The sequence below is a fragment of the Protopterus annectens genome, chromosome 8.part0 (assembly GCF_019279795.1).
Source record: "Protopterus annectens isolate FY-2018-M chromosome 8.part0, PAN1.0, whole genome shotgun sequence".
In the NCBI taxonomy this organism is placed as follows: Eukaryota; Metazoa; Chordata; order Ceratodontiformes; family Protopteridae; genus Protopterus; species Protopterus annectens.
Window position 1 is genome coordinate 1107457298 of NC_056741.1, and position 25817 is coordinate 1107483114.

The 25817-nt window shown below is 41.5% G+C and overlaps 1 protein-coding gene across 2 annotated transcripts in view; it reads left to right on the top strand.

The window, feature by feature from the left end:
• The window catches only part of CGN (cingulin), a 1354172-nt gene that overhangs the window by 283296 nt on the left and 1045059 nt on the right, over window positions 1-25817 (top strand). For both annotated transcript variants that reach the window (XM_044080636.1, XM_044080637.1), the window contains exon 2: window positions 23893-25173. In XM_044080636.1, coding sequence (XP_043936571.1) covers window positions 23926-25173 — 1248 coding nt within the window. In that variant the 5' untranslated portion in view covers window positions 23893-23925. The remainder of the gene's footprint in view (window positions 1-23892; window positions 25174-25817) is intronic.

Sequence of the window (25817 nt, forward strand, 5' to 3'; positions counted from 1 at the left end):
ATACCTTGCCTTCAAAAGAATTCTTGTGGTGGGCTCAGGAATGTCACCTAAACAAGGGACTGTCTGTGACCCGGCCAGAGGCAAGTCAAATCTTGACGACGGATGCCTCGGACATTGCTTGGGGAGCTCATCTAAATGGAAAGTGGATACAAGACAAGTGGCCTGCCAGACTACAGCATCTACATATCAACATGAAAGAGATGTTAGCAGTCCAGTTTGCATTAATGGCTTTCAAGGAGTTTCTTCTTCCAGGGCAGGTGTTGATTCTAACAGACAACACAACTGTCATGTGGTACATCAACAAGCAAGGGGGAACACATTCTTATCCTCTATGCAGGCAAGCAATGATTTTATGGGAGACTGCGCTAAGCCTGCAACTAACTCTTCAGGCAAGGTTTCTGCCAGGAGCACAGAACTCCTTAGCAGATGTGTTAAGCAGACAAATCATGGATCCCCACGAGTGGAAACTGGATCTTCATGTATTTCAGAAACTGACAGTGTCATGGGGAACTCCAGACATAGATCTGTTCGCTTCTCCACTAAACCACCAGCTGCCAAAGTATTGCACAAAGGGGTTTCATCACACAGCTTGGAAAGTGGATGCTCTGTCTTTCAGTTGGAAAAACCTTCATGTGTATGCCTTTCCACCTCTACCTCTTCTTCCAAAGGTACTGTTAAAGGTCAGACAAGACAGGCCAAGGATGATTTTGATAGCTCCAGATTGGCCTCGGCAACACTGGTACCCTCTACTACGGAGTCTGGTAAAGAAGCCTCCATGGCCTTTACCTCTGATTCCTCATCTGTTATCTCAGAAGGACGGTCATCTGCTCAATGTCAAGCTACACTCTCTTCATCTAACAGCTTGGCATATTCTGTGTTGAAACACAGCAGGTCTCAACTTCCTCAACAAGTTTTGAATGTGATTATGGAAGCTAGAAGACCTAGTACAAGGAAAGTGTATGCAGAAAAATGGAAGAGATTTTTATTTTGGAGTACAGCAAAGAATTTGGAGATTTCTGAGCCTAATTTGAGTGTGGCTCTTCAATATCTTACTGAATTATTGGACAAAGGTTTGTCCTTCTCTTCCATAAAGATTCATGCTGCAGCAATTTCAGCTCACTATGATTGTGACCCACCTATGTTTTCGCATCCTTTGTTCAAGCAGTTTCTTAGAGGGGCAAAGAATATAAGACCCCACGTAGAGCTCCTACTCCTGCTTGGGATCTCAATTTTGTGTTGGAAAAACTTACTCTACAACCTTTTGAGCCTGCAGCTACTACTGAATTGAAATACTTGTCATGGAAGACTGCTTTTCTGTTGGCTATTACTTCTGCAAGAAGGGTGTCTGAGTTGCAGGCCCTTATGGCAGTAGAGCCCCTTTGATTTTCCATAAGGATAGGGTATCATTACGTACTAATCCTTCTTTTATGCCTAAGGTGGTTTCTAGTGTGGCTTTAAACCAAACTATTCATTTACCTACGTTTTTGCAGACCCTCAAAATAAAGGGGAAAAGATTTTGCACACTTTAGATGTACACAGGCAATTGCGTTATTATTTAAGCAGGACTAAGGATTTTAGGCAGTCTCAGCAGTTGTTTGTTTCTTTTGCTTTGAGTTCTCAGGGCAAGCCTGTGTCAAAACAAACTATTTCTAGGTGGATTGGCTTTTGCATTGCATTTTGTTATTCCCATCATGGCAAGGAGATTCCAGCTGGGATTAGGCCTCATTCCACTAGGGCTACTGCCACTTCAACAGCATTTCTAAGGGGTGGCAACTAAGGATATTTTGGAAGCAGCTACTTGGAGTTCAGTGCATACTTTCTCTAAGCATTATCACCTTCCTATCTACTCTAAGTCTAGGGCTGGTTTGCCACAGCTGTTTTGCAAGGCATGTTGTCAGCTCCTACTTCTTTATGATTTGCCAGCCTCCTTACCTCTGCTTTGGGATTCTACCCAATAGTCAGGACTGCAGCAATGGAAGACGAAGAACATAGTACAGTTTTGTACCTACCATAAATGTAGATGTTCGAGGATTCCATTGCTGCAGTCCAATTTACCCTCCTTCCCTCTGTATTTAGGGGTGGTTGTGTAGGTGAGTTTACATGTCTATATTTTTGTATATATTGTTGTATATATTGTACATGTTTTTGGTGCAGGTTTTTTGGGGCTTGTCTTTTTAGGGTCTTCTGACATCTGGGGCAAGAAAAGACTGAGGATATGACGTCGGTCATGCGCATTAGTACCCTGACGTACTGACGTCAGTCTAATGCGCCCTGACCGACGTCAGCCTTATACTCTGGTATTCGGGCCGACTGGACGCGGACTATACCCCAATAGTCAGGACTGCAGCAATGGAATCCTCGAACATCTACATTTATGGTAGGTACAAAACTGTACTTTACCCTCCCTCCAGCCTCCTGACTTCTCTTGGCTCTACTTTTCCTTCTTGTTTGGTATATATTTTTTCATGTGTATTTGCTTTTTGATGGGGGTGTACCATACCATATGATTGCTTCCTATTGTGGGGGCACCTGACATCTGGGGCAAGAAAAACTGATGTAATGGCATTGGCTGCATGTTTTATACCCCCTGACATCATGGAAGAAGCGACAGCATCCGACGCAGAAATCCAAAGACTCTGGTATTCAGGCCAGCTGAGGGCTACCTGCACGCAAATAACCCAAATGTGATGACTTCAACAGTGAATACACTCGAACGACATAATTTATGGTAAGTGTATACAACTGTACTTTCTTGCTTCTGTGTGTCAATTGATAAAATGTGGACTTTCATATTCTTCAGTGAAAATACACTTTTCTGCTATTTCAGCCTGCTTGCCTCTTGATTCCCCCCTTTCTAACCATTCTTGACGTGAAACTCTTCCTAAAAGGGGTGTTACACATGAGACTTCCAAAGAAGACCTATCCCTTTGCCCTGGAACCTTAACTACATCCTGGAAAAACTTACCCAACACCCTTTCGAATCTGCTGGGACATCTTCCCTACAAATTTGTACATGGGAAAACAGCTATTCTAGTGGCTATCATGTCAGTCAGAAGGGTTTCAGAGTTGCAAGCTTTAATGAGCTGTCCTCCCAACACTACCTTCCACAAGCACAGGGTCACCCTGAGAACTAATCCTTGCTTTATGCCCAAGGTGGTCAATGACTTGTCTCTAAACCAGTCTATCCACCTACCCACTTTCTTTCTCTCTCCCACTAATGAAGGAGAAAGGATACTACACTCTCTGGATGTGCACAGGCAACTAAGATTTTACCTGGACAAAACCCAAATCCATTAGGAAATCGGAGCAACTCTTTGCTTCCTTCCACTCCTGAGCTCTGGGCAAGGCAGCCTCCAAACAAACCATTGCATGCTGGATCAGGAAAGGCATTTGTCTCCGCTACTCCCTCCATGGCAAAAAAAAACCAGTGGGAGTAAAGGTCCATTCCACAAGAGCCGTGGCTGCTTTCATAAAAGGTCTGGACACTGCATCCATTATGGAAGCAGCCACATGGTCCACTATCCACACTTTCACCAAACATTGCAAACTTGACCAAGTTTCCAGAGTTCGTGCATAATTCGCCAGAGCAATCCTACAGGGCTTTGTAGAATCCTCATCAGCACCCGCCACCCTTTCATCCATCTAAGCTGTGGTACTGTCCCACAACTAGAATACTGCAACATAGGAATAGAAGGAAATAGAATAGTTGTGTAAAATCATAACCATAGATGTCCTTCTCTTCCATGTTGTTGTATTCCTTCCCGCCCACCTTTTCCCCCTCTTGATTCTTCTTTATCCCCAGCTAAAACCTGGACCTATTTATGCTACAGAAGGACCCCAGGGTCCCATACCTGACACCACTGGCATTCCACCTGCTGCGCCTTCTACTCTACCTGCAGGCCTTCAGGTTCTGAGGATTGTGCATGCAGATGTCACATTTAAGGCTCTTGGTTTATGGCCTTACATCTGACTTCCCACGCACGCTGCAACAGCCAAGCTGAAGCTTTTGTATAGTAGCCGACATGTGAGTCGCCTGAGGGCAGGATATCTCACAACTAGAGTACTGCAACATGGAAGAGAAGGACATCTATGGTTGTGGTAAGATTTTACACAGCTATTCTTTTTTATAGTTAAACCTGGGGGTCTCTCTGATCGCATTCTTAAGTGCTGAATTAGTCATTAATATTGACCATTGTTTCTTAATAATTTCAGTGATGGAATGTATATTGCTTGTATAAAAAAGGGGGATCTTAGCATTTTAAAACCTAGCTTTCCACATAACTGGATAGGTTGCCTGTGGGTGCATTAGTAGTGCACTTTTACTATGGATGACTTTTGTAGCTGTTGACTAACAGGGTCTATATTACTACAATGAACGTTTAAATGTTCGAATCTGTAAAGGTCGACCTTTACAGATTGAACACTTAAACGTTCGACTAAAAAAGTATATAAAAAAGAAATATATAGAAAGGGTTTAGGCAGGGGGCAAGCCCCCCTGCACCCCCCCACTCCCTGCTACGTAAATATACCAACTCCGAGATCGCACTTCAGTGAACTACAGTGCGGAAATGGGAAGTTTCCCATTACCTACACTGTAGCGCAATCTTGGAGTTGGTATATTAAAGTAGTGTGGGGGTGCAGCCACGTATGGGTTGCAGGGCTTGCTGCTTAAACCCTTTCATTTTTTTTTTTGTGTTGTGTATTTTTTTTTTTTTTTAATTTTTGCAAAATTTCGATCGCTTAACTGTTCGATCTCTAAAGGTCGACCTTTAGAGATTCGAACATTTAAGCAGTCGAGCATCTAATATAGACCCTGACTAACATTACCATCATTTAGATAAAGTTCTCCATTTAATGCAGTCAAAGATAAACTGTTTAGAAGATGTGCTAACTAACGGAGCATTTTAACTGTATGCCAGCACTGTTTTTTAAATCAACAGAAAGATGCGTTTTATGTGGGTCTCTGTCACTTAGCTGCTTTAACATTGGAGCTCTTGGGCAACTAAGTACTCTTTAGGTACTGCAACTACTAGGCAAAATTTACTAATCGCTAAGATGTGCTGTTTTACAGTACTTGGCTACCTTAGATAGTACCTGTCGACCACCAGGATGAACGACTGCTTCATGAATGTGTTCCACATTAAGTTCATAGGAGAATACTAGGCTAACGACCTTGAAGGGCCTATTTTAAGCCAGGCCAGTAGTCCTTGGTCAGACCCAAATCCTGTTCCTTTTGTAAGGTAAAGACCTTAACATGTCAACTGTCTGCTGCTTTACCAGTATCCTTAGGGGTCCCTCAGGGCTCTTCCTTGGCCCATTACTGTTCTCTTTATTTACCAGTCACCTCTCTTCCTCCACACCCAATGCCTCAGTAGTGCAATATGCAGATGGTACCACCCTTATATGTGCTGCCCCCAATGACCTTCACTCCCTAACCCAAAACTGTTTTTCATTAGTTGAAACTTGGTTCACTAAATCTGAGCTTATTCTTAACCCAGACAAAACAAAACTACTACTTTTCAGCCCATGTAGATCTCCCCTCCAAGTGAAAAATGTATCTTAATGTCCAACAACAAAACCATGATCACCCCAACCACCCACACAAAACTATTAGGTGTAGAAATAGACAACAACCTCAGATTCAATGTCCATATATCCCACATTTTCAGGAAAGTCCACAAAAAATAGGACTCCTCTATCGGAACAAACAATTTCTCACTAAACATACTAAAATCACAATTGCTAGGACACATCTCTTATCTACCCTCTTCTATGCTTCCTTTATTCTAACTAACCTTCGGATGGCTGACCTAAACGATCTAGAATCTTGTTACAACAAGATTGCTAGGTTTGCTACTAAGTCCTCACATAGGACCCATCACCGTGTACCACTCAAATATTTAAACTGTCTTGAGCTGCCTCAGCTTCTACTACTCAATTAACTGTCATGTGCACATAAGTTATACTACTACCCTAATAAAATCCCAGCACTTCAGGAACTAATCCAACTCTATACTGCAACTGGAACCTTAAGGACTAGTAATCAAAACCTCCTAAATGTCGTTAAATATAATAATGACGCTGGGAAATCCCACTTTAATTACTCTACTTCTAAAGCTTGTAATAAGCTACCTGACTTCTAATAGCTCTGCCACACAATTTAAAGAACACTTGAAAACACGCTATATGAACAACTGGTCGTGCTCCTGTGACTCCCCAGGGTAATAAACTACAATAAACTACTACTGTATAATCTATTAAGTGTAACAGCTACAGTACTAACCCCGTTTGTATCTTTATGGTCCCAGTAATCACTACTTTATTTTTTAATCTCTCTAGCCACTATGCTAGTCCACGTCTTTTCCCCATCCTTGGACTGCAATCAGTTATGTTTGCCTCTCTGTCTTATTTGGTTGCAATTTCTCTACCTTTGATATCTAAAGCAGCTACGATGTATGAATTCCATAGTAACCCCATTTTAATGTATTGATCTATGAAAATCATAGTCTTTGTTGGATGTCTACCTGAACCACATAAACAGGACTCCTATGGATGTATATTACTTTTACTCTGCACTACATGCTATTACTAGCTGTGATTTCTTCTTTACCAATATATATTAGTTGAGATGTTTTCACTTTGTTACTTGAGTTGTTTTTTGCTGTGTTATTTGAGCTGTTTATATGTACTGCATACTATTCTTGTATTATGTTCTATTTGTTTATTCCCATTTTATGTATATATGTAATCTGGAGCTTTTCTCTGCGGGCCTCCTCTGAAAACTGACTTGTGTCCAGTTGGACTTTCTTTTTAAACATTTTTGCCAAATGTAAGCTTACCTGGGAGCTGAACAACAGTGTTGGATGCTAAAGATGTGTGGTCAGTCAGTAAAATAAATAGAAATAAGTAAAATTTGTATATGTGAAAAAAAAATTTCCATTTTTTACAGGTTAAAAATAAGCCAAATAGAAACATATATATTTTTTTCGTGGATTCTGGAGCATGGGAGAAATAAGATATTTCCTGCTATTGTTTTTGCATTTAGCGAGTTTGAAACATTTCTGAAGAAAATGTTAAGCACAATTGATCGTTGTAAATGCTGTATATTTTGTTGGGAAATGATGTATGGATTCTGACATAAATGACATTTGCAAGTAAGGAGAATACCTAGGGACTACCATTCTTTATAGATTCCAACTAAAATGTTTTTTCCTTGTTAGAGTGGTGAGTATTGCTGCCCGTCACATATGAAATGCAAGTCTGATTCCCCAACACAATAGTTGTATCTTCACCACTTTTATGGAGAGCCTAGATAATTGGATGGACAGCTTTTAACTATCACCTTGTTTTTCTTCTGTTTCCATGTTTGAGGCTGGAAGGAACATTTGGCTAGGCTTGTAATGGTTTGTTGACCGATTGCTTAGTATAATTGCCTGTGAACTTGTGAACCTACGTCAGGACAGATGGTTATGCATAAGTTTGTTGAGGAAGGGAAGTTAACTACTAAGCAGTAGTGCTGTATTTTTTCTTGAGATGTCATACATCAGTGAAAGCATGGTTTGGGGAAAGGCTTTTTGGAATATGCAACAATAGAGCTGTCCTACACAAGCATCCCTTACATGAAGGAAAGAGTAATGCTAGATTGAGCATCATGAAAAGTAATGGAGGCAGGGACATAATAGAAACCAGTTTGTGTATGACAAAGTGAGATGCTCCATTAAATGGGATGGTTTTCACAGTAGAGAGTGTATTAGAACAATGGACAAGCAGTGAACTTGGAAGACATAACTTTGAGTGAAGGGGTAAATATTTCCTCAGTGAGAAAAGTGTAGATAATTGCACATATAATGCAATGGAAATAGCTGAGAGAAATAGTGTGTTTGGGTTGGGTCCAAAGCATGATGTTTGCGGACAAGAATACTGAACGTCTGCCTGTTGAAGAGAGGCCACTGTTCAATTATCTGGGAATATTGTACAATAAAAGCTGAAGTGATCTAGAGGGAGCAGATGTGCTGCATGAGCATTCATCAGAAAATTGTTGGCTGCTGCTTTGTTGTCCTCAGGACTGATAATCTGGCAACAGCAAACTTCAAAAGAAAAAATGCTTATTTTTTGTGGAGTTAATTATTTTAACTCTGACACTACATGTCAGGGAATGTGAAATTCAACTTAATGACACAAACTTCACCAAGGCAACCCAGGTACAGGAGACCAAGAATTTTTAGTGTAAAAAAACTTTTTATTCACTTTCGTCCACCACAGACTTAATCAGAACAAATGTACCACTTGAATTTCAATCCATTTATATACTGCTGTATAAACCTCCAGTAATGATACATTCCCAATTAAAAAACAGTATTCAATTAAGCAAAGACATATCAAATAAAAAAAAAATAACAAATACAAACCTATTCTAAAGAAATGTAGATTTTTCTAAAACATACATCTAGATGTTTAATAACTATTTCTGCATTTTAATCTTTTGTCTTTTAAAAACATGTTAATACTGATAAAAAATCATTTAATTTACAGCCCCCCTTTTTAATTGCCGTAGTCTCTCAGTTCAAATTTATTTATGTAGTCCCTCCTCCAAGATCTTTCGGCACCTGGTCTAAGACAGCAAGTAAATTTCTTGTTGTCTTTACATGCCAGTTTGTTTATATAAGGAATTGTTAGTGTCTTTTTTCTTATTGAATAAAGATATTTTTTAATTCGTTTCTGCAAACTTCTCACATAATCCCTATATAAAAATCACATTTTAAACATATTGCAATATAAACAGTTCCTTCAGTTTTACAATTGTATACCCAAGGGATACCTAAAGTCCTGTCTAAATGTCTTAAAGTCACAAAAGGCCCTTCTAAGATCTAAATGTACCTGCATATGGAACAACCTCCACACTTATACATGCCCTTATTTTTGTTTGACATCACCCTCATGGACAGAACTTTTCTGAATCATTCTGCAATAATCTCTTTATATTATAGTTATTTTTACAGACAAATTTGTGGGAACCCCCTACCACTTTAATCACATCAGCGTTGCTGATCGCATTGATGGTATTTCACTAAAACTCATTTCTTAGCTCATCTTTTAAAGAGAAACACTGAAACCTGCACTTGCAAATGACGGTGCACAAGGTGTTATAACAAGTATTTGTCATTGCCAAGTGTAAGCTTACCTAGGAGCTGAACAACAGTGTTGGATGTTAAAGATGTGTGGTCAGTTGAATGATGCATTTTAAGTGCCTAGACACATTAAATAATTCAAGTTGCATCACACGGGCAGCAATATGAAAAGTTGTGCCAATACAGGAAAATATATTTCCTCTTACCCATAAACACTGAACAGCAGTCCCCAACCACTGGGCTGTGGATCATTTGATACTGGGTCGCACAGAAACCTTTAGGCAGGGAGTGAAACAAAAATGTGTGTGTTTCTGTCTGCGTGTGAGTGAATGTGTGCATGAAAGCAGAAATGTATGCGTGTGTAAAAGCAGAAGAGACTGTGTATATGACTGAGTGAGCAGTGAGATCGATCGAGACATTATTTTACACTTGCTAAGCAGCTCTTTTGCTGTTTAGCGAGTGTAAAATAAAAATAAATGAAAAAAGTGTGCGTGTGTGTTTGCCAGAGAGAGAGAATGAAGAGTGAGAGTGATCTGTGGCGACAGCAGCAGCATCAGCTAAGAGGTTTGCATACCTCTCGACCATACCTGTCAATCTCTCACTCAAGAAATCTGGCCAGAGCCACAAGTAGGGACAGATTTTAAATATTGCTCTTATAAACTTAGAAAGTTGCTAGAATAAGCAATGAAAACCATGTTTCCATTTCCAACATCCTATCTTTGCTGAAGTGAGGTTTTCTGCAATGACAGCAATACGAAGTTATGGAGTAGACTGGACATATGGAACACACTTTGGGTATCATAGTCTCTTATCACCCCTAGATGGGACCATCTTGTTGCAGGGAAACAAGCTCAGGGCTCCCACTGATTCTGCGTTATAGTGAGTTGTATTTATTATGCTTTATTTTTATGCCCGAGCAATGGCTGGTCCGTGGAAAATTCTTGTATGAAACCAGTCCTTGATATAAAAAAGGTTGGAGACTACTGCTGTATAATATAACATTTTGAATGCACTAAAAGTTTGTTACCATAATTTCTGCTAGCCAGCTGCGTTGTACTTTCTGATTTAGTTTACCACCCATATTTAACCACTGTTGTTGCAAGCCCTCCTCAGTATACGCCAACATTAAACCCTGACAAATTTTCTTGTGCTTTCTTCACCTGTGATAAAGCAACCAATCTGAGAATGTTGCATATCTTTTTATTATGCAGTTTACTATTTCTTATGCTGGAGAGGAGGTCTTTTATTATCCTGCCATGTTGCTTTGTGGACATGTGTGAAGTATTGGTCATGGATGACTTAAAAAAAAATGAAGGACTAGTTTAGGATTAGTACCTGCTGTTAAAAGTTTGTAGTGATAGTGGCATACCTGGATACAACTGACACAGTGTGAGTTTGGGAAAGGCATTCTGTATTATTCATTTCTAAATTCTAACAGAGTAATATGTTTGAGTATGCTTTGGATCTGAAAAAAGAATTAAAATGGAAGCATTTACAAAGGTATGGCATCAAATCAAGTGTTTGACAAAGCTAGAAAGACATATTAGCTGCATTATTAAGAGGACTACAGCATTCTTTGAAATAATACTGTGTGGTCAGTTTAAATGTTAGCAGTTAGGGTAGGAAAGAGGAAAGTTGGTGAAACCACCCATTTAAGGAACTGAATTATCATTCTTTAGTTTACCACTAACCATTGTCTTTAATTAACCTCTGATCCTCTTTGTGCTAATCCCTTTAATCAAATTCCCAGTGTTCAATTGTATGTACAGTATGTATGGTATATTCAGTGACTTGTTTATACTGCTGTGTGCTGCAAATGCACAATGTAAATATAATCCATTGTTACTGCTGTCACACAATATCCATTTCTCTAGCAGTGTTTATGAACATAATACTGATTTTCTCTTCTCTTCGCATTTGTATCTCATTGTCATTTTGCTATGCAGTGCTATGTATTTTAGTGTATTGCATTACTGGAATGATGAACTGCTCAAATGAGCTTGGATTGTGGCTGAAAGGGTAGTAGACCAATCTACCCACCCAGTAAACAAGTAGAAAATAAATAAGTAGACTGAAGTTATGGGGGAATTATTTAGGCGAAAGATTATTTGGATGGTGGTGCTGGTGTAAAATGGCTGTAGTGGGAAAAACTCAACTAAACTCCATTATTTCATGTTATGTTATACTGCAAGCAATCAATTTCGCAGTGCCCCTGGGTACTCTCTCTTGTGAAAGTAGTGACACTTGTCAAACCAGTATTCTAATCTTCCTGGTTACCCATATTTTTGTTGCATGGGCTACACTGATGTTCTTAGTGTTTCACTGTTGCAGTCATTACATTTGGGTAATCTGCTGGCAGGTTGCCCTCAGTCGGCCTGAATTCCAAAGTCCTGGGTCCTGCATCAGTTGCGGTCTCCTCTTCCATGACGTAAGAGGTATAAAACATGCAGCCAAAGCCATTTTCTTCAGTCTTTCTTGCTGCGCGGTGCCCAAAGCAGAAGCATTTCGCAAGTGCCGGTCGGCCGACTACTGAAATATTCGAGTTTGAGTTTCAGAACCGAAGTCTTCACTAAAGCTAAGTACCCCGTTGGGGAAACTTTTTTTCTTGCTTTTTACCGATGTCAGAAAAAGTTAATAATTGTATTACGTGTGGGAAGCATATACCTCATAAGGATTTCCATTTATACTGTACTCCTTGCCTAGGCCCTGATCACAATGTGCGTGGCTGTCGGTTTTGTGCTAGATTTAACCAACGCACTATTAAGCGCCGGTATATTTTTGCATCAAAGTATTTTGGAAACAGATTTAACTACCCAGAGATGTCGTCAGATAGCAATCCGACTACCGGAGTATATAAAAAATGCAAAGAAAAGGACAGAGAAAGGCAGTCGAGATCCAAAACCAACGACGAAGCTTCTCCTAAGCCAGTCGCCGGTTTGCCGGTACTCAGTGAGGCGCCTTCGCAGCCCCTGATACCCGCTACCTTCGAGTCACAGGCCTCTACCGACACCCATGTGGAGTCCAGCATGCCGCAAGATACTCAAGGTATTGGACCGATGGATGCATCTCCCTCGGATGGGTCCCGAGCCGCTGAGCAGGCACCGGCTTCCAAGGGTGTATTCAGACCTCAACATTTGTACATCAAATCAACGACAACTGCAAAGACAAAAGCAACTTCTAAAGCTAAAAAAATGACGCATGAGCCACGTGCACAGGCCTCTATGCCTAAAAAAACAGATGATCAAAATGGCTAAAGACCTTATTACCTTGATCAGGGGTACCCATCCCTCTCCAGGTAAGAGTCCTAGGCAAGACACCGATTATGAATCTTCAGATCAGGTTTCTATTTCTTCTGATTCCTCTTCTGCTCAGGAATTATCTATACCTCCCTATGAGGATTCTGATGCTGAGGAGTCTATTCCATCTGCATCTCGTCCTGAGGATTATTCATTTGGAGAAACCTTGCATACTTTAAGGGAACATTTTCACTGGGAGAGTCAAGACTTCTCAGAATCAAAAAAGGGGCTCCGGGATTTCGTCCTTCTCCCTCAGCACAAACCTTTAGCCATTCCCCCTGTTTTCGACATTGTGGATGATGTGTTTTCCGAGTCAAGCTTGACCCCTGACTCATTACCTCCGGCTCCCAGTAAGCCTGACTGATATTATAGGGTCCCTGACTCACATAAATTCTTATTTAGAAACCCTGCTGCTGATCCTGAAACTATTTCACAGGGTCCAAAAGGAGTTAAGGCCTCAACAGCAAAAAATCCTACCCCCTCTGACAGAGATTCAAGGGCACTGGACAGATGGGGGAAAAAGGTTTATACATCTGCAGCCTTGGCAATTAGAGCCTTAAACTGTCAATTTCATATGCTTAAGTACCAACAACATGTTATGGGATTGCTGAAACAAAAAATTATGTTGATTTCAGAATGTGCAGAAAATAAAGAATTGCAGGAATTATTGCATGCAGCTGAACAAGTTGGAAAGCATACTTTGCAATGTGGTTTTGATTCTTTAGAGGCCTCCTGCAGGGCTGCAGATGTTCATCGTGTTTCACTGTTGCAGTCATTACTCTTGGGTTATCCTGCTGGCAGGCTACCCTCAGTCAGCCAGAATTCCAAAGTCTAGGTTGGGCGTCAGTTGCAGTCGCCTCTTCCCTGACGTCAGCGCCAGAGGTATAAAAAGATGCAGCCGACGCCATTTTCTTCAGTCTTTCTTGCCATGCGGTGCCCGAAGCAAAAGCAGTTCGCAAGTGCCGGTCGGCTGACTCCTGAGGTTTTCAAATCCGAATTTCAGAACCGAAGTCTTCATTAAAGCTAAATACCCCGTTGGGAAAACTTTTTTCTTGCTCCAGACTGATGTCAGAAAAAGTTAACAATTGTATTTCTTGTGGGAAGCAAATACCTCATAAGGTTTTTCACTCTTACTGTATTCCTTGCCTAGGCCCTGATCACAACGTTGCTAGCTGTCAGTTTTGTGCTAGATTTAACCAATGCACTATTAAGCGTCGGTTCGATTTTGCATTTCATTACTTTGGCCGAAGATTTAATTATATAATGCCGTCGGAACAGGCGACAACCGGAGTTTACAAAAAGCGCAAGGACAAGGAAAAGGATAGGCATCCGAGGTCCAAAACCGATGAGGCCTCTGCTAGGCCAGTCGCCGGTTCTCAGTGAGGCACTTTTGCAGCCCGTGGTGCCCGCTACCTCAGAGCCACAGGCCGCTTCCGACTCCCACGTGGAGCCGACTGGGCCTCTTGATACTCAAGGTATTGGACACTTGGAAATTATTCCCTCAGATGGGTCCGGAGCCACTGAGCAGGCATCTGCTTCTGAGGGTGTCTTCAGACCTACACAACTATATATTAAGCCATCTTCAGCTTCAAAGACTAAAGCAGCTCTAAAGACAAAGAAACAGGTACAGCATTCTCCTACTCAGACTTCCATGCCTAAAAAACAGATGCTCAAAATGGGCGAAGACCTAATTACTTTGATCAGGGGCTCCCATCCCCCTCTTGATAAGAGACCTAGGCAAGAGACAGAGTATGATTCTTCTGATCAGGTTTCTATTTCCTCTGATTCCTCTTCTGAACAGGATTATCCCATGCTTCCCTATGAGGATTCTGATGCTGAAAAATCCATTCCTTCAGCCTCTCCTCCTGAGGATTATTCTTTTGGGGATACCCTGCATACCATGAGGGAGCATTTCCACTGGGAGAGCCAATATTATTCTGAATCTAAGAAAAGGCTCCGAGACTTTCTGCTACTTCCTCAGCACAGACCCCTTGCTATTCCACCTGTTCTAGACATTGTAGATGATTTGCTATTCCACCTGTTCTAGACATTGTAGATGATGTATTTTCAGAGTCCAGCCTGTCCCCTGACTCTTTACCCCCTGTACCTGCTAAGCCAGACAGATACTACAGGGTCCCGGATTCTCATAAATTCCTATATAAAAACCCCGCTACTGACCCAGAAACTATATCTCAGGGTCCGAAAGGGGTTAACGCTTCCACTGCACAAAACCCTGTCCCCTCTGATAGGGATTGTAGGGCTCTAGACAGATGGGGGGAAAACGTCTACACTTCTGCTACCTTGGCTGTAAGGGCTTTAAATTGTCAGTTTCATATGCTCATATATCAGCAATATTTAATGTCACTGCTTAAACAGAAATTGTTGACAAATACTGAATGTTCAGAGAACAAGGAATTGCAAGATTTATTGCATGCAGCTGAACAAGTGGGAAAGCATACTTTGCAATGTGGTTATGATTCACTGGTGGCCTCTTAGAGGGCCGCTGTTACAGGTTCTGTTATTAGAAGGCATGCTTGGTTAAAGGAACAGAATCTGCCTGATAATGTTAAAGCAAAATTATTAGATGCACTATTACAGCATGATACTTTGTTTGGTACTAAAGCAGAAGAGGTGTTGAAAAAAATGGAGGGTAAAGCAAAATCCATGCAGACAATCAAGGATTTCTTACAGGTACAGCCACCCAGGTTTAGAAAGAACTGGCCTTCTAAAAATTGGTCCTTTCCAGTGTCAGACAGACCACAATGAGGCAGATACAGGTGTCCCAGAGGCAGATCTCAGCCCCAAGGCTCATACAGGCCTAAACAATGGGGTGCTCCTACCTCCAAAAGCGGAGAAGACAAATCACAATCTTACAGGAAACAGTCCCAATGACTTTCCTCTGCCAGATCCAAGTACTTTTCTTTTGGCAGTCCCCTTAGGGGGAAAACTAGCACTTTTTTCATCAAATTGGCAAATGGTTACCCAAGACAAATGGGTTCTGAACATAGTGTCCCAAGGCTACAAGTCCCATTTTCACACTGTACCAAGGTCAAAGGGCATGCCAGACCTGCCACACAATCAATGGGCAGAGACACAAAAACAAATTACAGCCCTCATGGACATGAGGGCCATTCAGCAAGTACCACAACAAGAGCAGGGGCAAGGATTTTACTCCAGACTTTTCCTAGTACCCAGAAAAGACAAAACCTGGAGACCAATACTGGACCTGTCTATACGTTTCTGGAAGTTCCAAAATTCAAGATGTTGACTCTACAGCAGCTACTGCCCATGCTGGGCAAGAAGGCTTGGCTCGTAACTTTGGACCTAAAAGAGGCATACCTGCATGTCCCAATTGGACAATCTTGCTGAAGATACCTCAGATTCATAGCTGGCTCAATGCATTAACAATTCTCTGCACTGCCCTTTGGCTTATCTACTGCGCCCAGGTTTTTCACAAAATGCCTGGCACCAGTAATTGCATTTTGCAGACAAAGAGGAATTCAGATATATCCCTTCTTGGACAACTGACTAATTCAAGCAGAGAACAAAGACATTCTTCTAAAACATCTGGTGTTTGTAAAAAGATTACTAATTGGACTAGGGTACACAGTAAATGAAAAGAAATCAAAACTAGAGCACTCTCAAGAGATAATATTCCTGGGTGCAAGCTTAAATACAACTGTCCAGATGGCTTATCTCATGCCAGACAAACAAAAGCAACTGACTTCTTACTTCAAGAAATTGGCAACAAAAACCCACTTATCTGCAAGGAAAATCCTGCAGGCCTTGGGTTTCATGGCATCCTGCATTCTACTAATTCCATATGCCAGACTGCATATGAGGAAACTACAATGGTATCTAAAAAGTGTTTGGATTCAGCATTGCCACAGCCTGGAGACAGTAATTGCACTCATTCCCTGCCTGCAACAGGAGTTTCGATGGTGGGCAGAAGCCTGTCACCACAACAAGGGTCTGCCATTCAGTTTACCCACAGCCAGACAGACACTGACAAGGGATGCATCAGATTATGCCTGGGGGGGGGGCCCATATGGCAGGAAAATGTATTCAGGGCACATGGCCTGCAAACCAGATGCATCTTCACATCAATCAAAAAGAGATGCTAGCTGTTCAAAATGCCCTGACAGCTTTCAAGGACCTGCTTCATCCAGGACAGTTACTGATAAAGACAGACAATACTACGGTCATGTGGTACATAAACAAGCAGGGAGGTACACATTCCTACCCCCTCTGCAGACAAGCAATGACCTTATGGGACACAGCATTGGCTTTTCAAGTTCACCTGCAAGCACAATTCCTGACAGGAAAAACAAATGCTCTGGCAGACGAACTAAGCAGAAACCTCATGGATCCCCACAAATGGAAACTGGATCCACAAGTCGTCATCATGATAACAAAGAAATGGGGATGCCCAGACATAGATCTATTTGCCTCCCCTCACAACTGCCAATTGCAGAGATTTTCCACAAGGATTTATCACAAGCAAGCATGGAAAGTGGACGCCTTATCCTTCAGCTGGAAAAATCTAACAGTATATGCCTTTCCTCCACTGCTTCTCCTTCCCAGGGTACTCCTAAAGGTCAGACAAGGGAAGCCAAAAATGATACTGATTGCACCAGACTGGCCACGCCAGCACTGGTACCCAATCCTAAAGAGCTTGTCTCAAGGTCCAGCATGGATATTGCCTCAAACTTCTCACTTGCTGACCCAACAAAACAATCAGATCCTGCACAGCCAACTCAGGACCTTAAATCCAGCAGCATGGTGGATAATGTAGCCATTCAGAACACTCCTCTTTCAAAAGCTGTTATGGATGTTATCTGGGAGGCCAGGAGGCCCAATACCAGAAAATCTTATGCAGAAAAATGGATGAGATTCTGTGCTTTGAACCAGGAACAAAGCATTGACACGTGTGTACCAAATATCCCTCAGATTTTACAATACCTAACTGAGATGCTGAACAAAGGCCTGCCTTTCTCATCAATTATAAGATTCATGCCTCTGCCATTTCAGCCCATTACAATACGGAACCACCTATCTTTTCCTCATCCTTTAATAAGGCAGTACCTCAGAGGGGCCAAAAACATTAGGCCTCCAAGGAGAGCACCAATTCCGACCTGGGACCTCAATTATGTTTTGGAAAAACTCACACTGCTTCCTTTCGAGCCAGCATCAACAGCAGGTGTAAAATTCTTATCCTGGAAAACAGCTCTGCTCCTAGCAATAACTTCTGCAAGACGAGTCTCGGAGTTACAAGCTCTCATGGCTGTGGAACCTTTTATCATTTTTCATCCAGACAGGGTTTCGCTGAGGACAAACCCTACATTTGTCCCTAAGGATGGTGTCCACTGTGGCCCTCAACCAAACCATTCACTTGCCTACATTTTATCCAAATCCACAGAACAAGGGTGAGAAAATTCTGCATTCTTTGGACATACACAGGCGGTTACGCTTCTACTTGGACAGAACTAAAGCTTTAAGAAAGACTGAGCAACTTTTAGTGTCATATGCTGCAGGATCACAAGGAAAGGCCATCTCAAAACAGACTATTTCTAAATGGATAGGCCATTGCATCCATTTCTGATATTTTCAACATTTCAAATCAGTGCCTAAGGGCATTAGGCCTCATTCCACCAGAGCAGCAGCCACTTCAGCAGCCTTCCTCAGAGGAGTACCAACCAAAGATATCTTAGAGGCTGCAACTTGGAGTTCAGTGCACACTTTCACAAAGCACTACCACTTACCTCTTTAAGTCCAGAGCAGGCTTTGCCACTGCAGTTCTGCAGGGCCTCATAGCCTCTCCTAATCCTATTTAGCCCATCCACCCATCCTCAGCTTTGGGATTCAACCCAAGAGTAATGACTGCAACAGTGAAACACGATGAACATAGTACAGTTGTGTACCTACCATAAATGTAGATGTTCGAGTGTATTCACTGTTGCAGTCCAGGTTACCCACCCACCAGCCCCCTTTTCTTTGCTGGGACTTATCTGCACTTCTCTTTCCTATACAACCTATGTGGTGTATTTGCTTGTAGATGAAGGAAATGTTATTTTTGTGCATGCATTTTTATTGGCATATTTTTCAGCCTACCAATTTGGGGGCACCTGACATCTGGGGCAAGAAAAACTGAAGAAAATGGCATTGGCTGCATCTTTTATACCCCTGGCGCTCTGATGTCAGGGAAGAGGCGACTGCAACTGACGCCGGGCCTAGACTTTGGAATTCTGGCCGACTGAGGGTAGCCTGCCAGCAGGATAACCCAAGACTGCAACAGTGAATACACTCGAACATCTACATTTATTGTAGGTACACAACTGTACTTTACTGGATCTATGATTAGGAGGCATGCCTGGTTAAAGGAACAAAATTTGCCTGATCATGTTAAAGCGAAATTGTTAGATGCACCCTTACAGCATGATTCTCTGTTTGGTATTAAGGCAGAAGAGGTTTTAAAGAAAATGGAAGACAAAGCTAAGTCTATGCAAACTGTTAAAGACTTCTTACAAGTGCAACCACCAAGATTCAGTAGACACTGGCCTACAAAAAATTGGTCCTTTCCTGTGTCAGAGCTCAAAGGGGCAAATCCAGACGCCCTAAGGGTTCCAGATACCAGGCGCAAGATTCATACAGGTCAAAGCAATGGGGCACATCCACCTCCAAATCTGGAGGAGATAAAGCGCAAGCCTACATAAAGCAATCCCAATGACTTCCCTCTGCCTACACCAAGCACTTATCTTTTGGCAGCACCCATAGGGGGAAAATTAGCACTTTTTGCTCAAAATTGGCAGTTAATAACCCAGGACAAGTGGGTACTAAACATCGTATCACAGGGATAACGAGATTCCATTTCCACACTCTGCCAATGGGAAATGGTTGGCCAGATCTGCCAAAAAATCAATGGGCAGAGGCACAGAAACAGGTTATGTCCCTCATGGATATGGGGGCCATTCAGACAGTACCAGAACAGGAAAAAGGACAAGGTTTTTACTCGACTGTTCTTGGTACCCAGAAGGGACAAGGCCTGGCAGCCAATACTGGATTTATCGATTCTGAACACATTCTTGGACATTCCAAAATTCAAAATGCTGACTTTGCAGCAGCTTCTGCCCATGCTGGGCAAGAATGCTTGGCTGGTGACTTTAGACCTAAAAGAGGCATACCTCCACATCCAAATAAGACAGTCGTGCAGAAGATACCGCAGATTCAAGGCTGGCTTTATGCATTACCAATTCTTTGAACTGCCCTTTGGCTTATCTACTGCACCCAGGGTCTTTACAAAGTGCCTGGCACCAGTAATTGCATTTTGCAGACAAAAGAAGTATACAAATATTTCCGTACTTGGGACAACTGTCTCATTCAAGCAGAGAACAAGGACACTCTACTTTGGCACCTGGCGTTTGTGAAAAGGCTTCTAACATGCCTAGGGTACACAATAAACAAAAAGAAATCACAACTGGTATCCTCTCAAAAGATAACATTCCTGGGTGCAAGCTTGAATACAACTGCCCAGATGGCTTACCTTACGCCAGACAAACAAAAGCAACTGACTACTTACTTCAAACTGATGGCAACAAAAACCCAGTCTTCTGCAAGACAAATTCTGCAGGCTCTGGGCTTCATGGCATCCTGCATCCTACTAATTCCATATGCAAGATTGCATATGAGGAAACTTCAGTGGTACCTAAAAAGTTTATGGAGTCAACATGCACACAGTCTGGAAACAATGATTCCTGTCATTCCCTGCCTGCAGCAGGAGTTTCTATGGTGGGCAAAGGCCTGTCACCAAAACATGGGACGCCCCTTCACTTTACCCCCTACCAGCCAAACGTTAACAACAGACTCATCAGATTAAGCCTGGGGGGGGCCCACATGGCAGGAAGATGCATTCGGGGCAGATGGGCACCGAAACAAATGCATCTACATATCAACCAGAAAGAGATGCTAGCTGTTCAAAATGCCCTGACAGCCTTCAAGGACTTGCTTCATCCAGGACAACTACTGATAAAGACGGACAACACCACTGTCATGTGGTATATAAACAAGCAAGGGGGGGCACACACTCATACCCCCTTTGCAGATTATCCATGGCACTGTGGGACACAGCTTTGACCTACCAAATACGTCTTCAAGCTCAATTCCTGCCAGGAAAACAAAACACCCAACAAAACACTCTGGCAGACAATTTAAGCAGAAACCTTATGGATCCTCACAAGTGGAAACTAAATCCACAAGTCTTCAGCATGATAACAGAGAAATGGGGGAGTCCAGACATAGATCTATTTGCTTCTCCTCAAAATTATCAATTGAAACGATTCTGCACAAGGACTTATCACAAACAAGCATGGAAATTGGACGCCCTATCCTTCAGTTAGAAAAACCTATCAGTTTACGCCTTTCCTCCTCTGCCTCTTCTACCCAAGGTCCTCCTAAAAGTCAGACAAGAGAAGCCAAAGATGATATTAATTGCCCCAGACTGGCACCCAATCCTAAGGAACTTGACTCAATACCCAGCTTGGACCTTGCCTCCAAGACCACAACTACTGTCCCAGCAAAATAATCAGATCCTGCACAATCAACTACAGACTCTGAACCTGACAGCACGGCTAATCATGTAATCATACAAATGACACCTCTCAATAAAGCTGTGATGGATGTCATTTTGGAAGCCAGAAGGCCTAGTACTAGAAAATCTTATGCTGACAAATGGAAGATATTCTGTGCTTGGAATCGAGCACAAGGAACTGATACAGCAGAACCACATATTCCTCAGATATTACAATACTTAACTGAGATGCTTGACAAAGGCCCATCTTTCTCATCAATCAAAATGAGCCACCACTCTTTTCACATCCTTTACTAAAGCAGTATCTTAGAGGAGCCAAAAATTTAAAGCCTCCTAGAAGAGCACCATTACCTGCATGGGACCTCAGTTATGTGTTGGAAAAGGTCACCCTGCCTCCATTTGAACCAGCTGCTACCGCTGATATAAAGTTCTTGTCACGGAAGACAGCTCTGCTACTAGCTATTACTTAAGCAAGAAGAGTTTCAAAGCTACAGGCCCTCATGGCTGTAGAGCCTTTTATCATATTTTACCCAGACAGGGTGTCTCTGAGGACAAATCCTACTTTTATGCCTAAGGTGGTTTCCAGTGTGGCTCTTAACCAAACAATTCATCTGCCAACTTTTTATCCAAATCCACAGAACAAAGGGGAGAGAATTCTGCATTCCTTGGATGTACACAGACAGCTAGGATTCTGCTTGAGCAGGACTAAAGCTCTAAGAAAAACTGAGCAATTACTAGTGCCATATGCTGCAGGATCAGAAGGAAAGGCTATTTCAAAGCAGACAATTTCAAAGTGGATAAGCCACTGCATCCGTTTCTGCTACTTACACCATGGTAAACCTGTGCCCAAGGGCATTAGGTCTCATTCCACCAGAGCTGCAGCTACATCAGCAGCCTTTCTCAGAGGAGTACCAACCAAAGACATTCTAGAGGCTGCTACTTAGGAGTTCTGTTCACACCCCTATACAAAGCATTATCATTTCCCTCTCTAGTCCAGGACAGGCTTTGCCACTGCAGTGCTCCAGGGCCTTATAGCCGCACCTAATGCTGTTTAGCTCCAACCTCCCAACCATAGCTTTGGGATTCTACCCAAATGTAATGACTACAACGGTGAAACACAAAGAACATAGTACAGTTGTGTACACTTACCATAAATGTAGATGTTCGAGTGTATTCACTGTTGCAGTCCAAGTTAGCCTCCCGCCATCCCCCTGTCATTCTAAAGTTTATCTTTCCTTCTCTATCTTCTACAACCTATGTGGTGTATTTGCTTGTAGATGAAGGTAAAGTTTATATTGATGCATGTATTTATATATATATAAAACATTGCTACCTTTTTGGGGGCACCTGACATCGGGTGCAAGAAAAACTAAAGAAAATGGTGTCTGCTGCATGTTTTATACCACTGACGACCTGACATCATGGAAGAGGAGACAGCAACCGACGCAGGACCCAAGACTTTGGAATTCAGGCCGACTGAGGACAGCTGCAACAGTGAATACACTCAAACATCTACATTTATGGCAAGTGTACACAACTGTACATTTTTTTGAGTGGTGGGACCTCATCAGAACACAGCTAGACTTCTGTCAGTGGAATTCTTCATTTTATCACAGAACTTATCGTATTTAGGTCTGTTTTCTTTTCATATTCCTGCAGTAATTCACATGGGTTTTTAAACCCTTTCAGTTCCCCACTAACAATGCTGTGTGTCTCTGACAGTTCAGTTTTTGGTTGTTTTCCCCAGAAGTGGGAACGGAACTCGAGTATTCCAATGCAGAGGCTTGCAGCATTTAAAATACTACCAAACCCTGCCACCCTTATTTGTGTAGTGGGGCAGTTCTTAATGATCTGCTTATTTATTATTCTGAAGAAAACTGCTGTTAAGATTCCGGCTCTCTTTCTCTTCCCTGCATTTGTTGGCCAAGTCATATTCAGAAATCTAGTTGGCCTTAGTAGCTTGAAATGTGATGTTTTGAGCTGCTTTTTCACTGAATCAGAAAATGTGTGTGTGTGTGTGTGTGTGTGTGTGTGTGTGTGTGTGTGTGTGTGTATATAATATATATATATATATATATATATATATATATATATATATACATTTTTTTTTTTGGTAAAAGAAAGCATTAAGACAGATCAGTTTGCTATTCCCCAGATTTTCTCATGGTGAATTTATTTATAGTTATTCAAAGGCAGTTGCATTTAATTACCTTAACTTCTTGCACTTTCAAACATGGTGGGTGGTTTACAATTTTAGAAGCTATAAGGATTTACACTGGTCACTCCATGCAGTGGAAAAGTATGACTCAGTGCAGTAGTTGCATTTTTAAAATTGCCCACTAGAGAGAAGTCATATTATGTTGAAAGGCATATTTGGCAAAAGTTTGTGCCGATCTACAGTTCTTACTTTCCTCAGTACTTTTACAACCCTGGTGCTAGTGCTCTTGGATGTGACTGCACCCCCAACATTCTCCTTGCCGAAATATAACAAACGCTAAGGTTGTGCCAACATTGATAAAACACAGAGATATCAATCTTGGGACTTTTTCTAAATGTTTTCTGAAGGTGCTTTTTTAATTAAAACAACATACTGTCTATATATGTGCATGTTTGTGTCTAAAACTTCTGTCTGGACTAATTTATTTCTGAAAACCATGACTTTGATTCTGAAATGCTGTCTCCTAGACTGTCCTTACCTCTGTCCATATGTAGAAGAGGACGTTCAAACTCGTTGACTGAGTAAAATGTCTAGTCGCTGAAAATAGCATATGAATTATCAGCTGTACAGTATTCCAGGAATGTGTTAGCTGTCAGAACAGTTTAATATAACCTGCAAATAACTATAACTAATCATATGCTAACTTGTAATTTTGTTGCCTTTCAGGGAAGAATTTGTGATTTCTGTCTATAGATATTGATGGAAAAAGGCACAGATGGAAAAATGGCTGAAAAACAGACTCCTTTAGATTATGGAGTTCAGATACGATTTATTAATGACTTGTCAGAAAAGGGAAGACATAAAAAAGCATCAAACCCCAGTTCCAAGTCTAGCAAATATGGAGTAGCAGTGAGGGTCCAGGGAATTGGTGGGCAGCCTTTTGTTGTGTTAAACAGTGGAGAAAAAGGTGAATCATATGGTGTTAAACTCAGAAGTGACCCAAGTTATGGAACTGCATCACAGGGCAGTACAGCCGAGAATTTAGAACACTATAATACCTTCCCACGAAGGAAGTCTGCAAATAGAACATCTAGTTCAGAACTTCCTGAAAATCCTTATGGAGAAAACTTCACAAGGCAATATTCCAGAAGTGACTCCCAATGTAGCACATCAGATGATGAACGAGGATCGGTACACCCTGTAAAGTTTTTTGATTCAAAGGATTACAGAGTGAGCAGTGGTAGTGTTCTTTCTTACAAAAGTGATGATTCATTTTCCTCCCAAAGTGGAAGCCATCCCGTGTCATATTCCAAGTCTTCTGGTGAAGAACTTAGAAGAGCTCATTCCCAAGATTCATTACTAGATGATACTTATTCCCACAGAAGATACAGTTCTAAGGTATCGAACACTGAAACACCCCAGTTCTCAGTTGAAGTCCCAAGGAGCAATAGTACATTCAATCTATCTAACACGGACTGGCCTGAAAACGCTGAAAAACCTAAAGTACCCAGTCCATGGTCTTCAGGTGGGCGAGTGTCTTCAAGTTCACCGGTTGCTTTCTCTCAGTCTAACAAATCTGTTTCTCCTAACAAGTCCGTGCTCAAAAATGGCGAAAGCAATGAAATAGATACAAAACCTTTGTCTTCTGTTGATAGCCTCATAAACAAGTTTGATGGAAGAGGGGGTCAGCAACGAGGCAGGCAACCTAGAAGAAACAGAATTCCATCAGATGACAGGAAAAGATCTCAAAGTGTTGATGGTCGAGTGGAGTCCCATGACGCATCTGACTTCAGGGAACTGAATACTTCTGAAATGCTGCCTCAGACAAAGATTTCTCCAAAGGCAATTTTCAGCTACCAGTCTGCTAGTCTTGGAAGGCCATTCAAAAAATCCCAAGAACCATCTTCTAGAATGTCAAACACAACTAGAGAGCTGCAAAGCAACAAATTAAAGCAGGAACCTGAAATTGAAAGAAGTTCGCTGTCTAAAGTCAATGCAGAACTTCAGGTAATGTATATTAAGATTATATAACATTTATTTAATATCCAGGAGCAGAGCACTGCTTGCATTTGTATTTTAATTGTTTTATGTGAGGAACATAAAAGAATTGCCTCTTCCCAAAACGTAAACCCATCTCATGTGTTTGAGGATAATCTTTTCCATCTATACTCTTTTTTATTTTTTTTTTGTTTAATTCATGTGAGTTTCATTCTTTCAGGTCATATATTTCACATACTTCACTGAAGTATGCTAGTATTTAATGAGCAGCTTGTTAATGAAGTAATCCTAGTACAGACTATTGCTCGTTTGCCAGGATGTGTGAACTGGTCCAAGAACCCTTTTCAGTCATGATCATGACTTGAGTACGACAATAAAACACAGAATGGAGGAAATAACTCAAATAAAGATGAGTCTGATTATCTGTTTACATTCACATTTCTCCCTAATATAATTCTTTTAAAAAGAGAATTTTTCTCAGCAAAGGTAGTGCAGAAAGTAAAAGTCAAAATAAATAATATACGTAAATATCTAGAATAAATATTACTAGTAATGCTGATATTGTAGTTAAATGTTAAGAGGCTTCCCTTTTCAATGGAAATCCAGAAGGTAGAATGAATTGGCAAAGATGCACACTAGTTTTTTTACAGGAA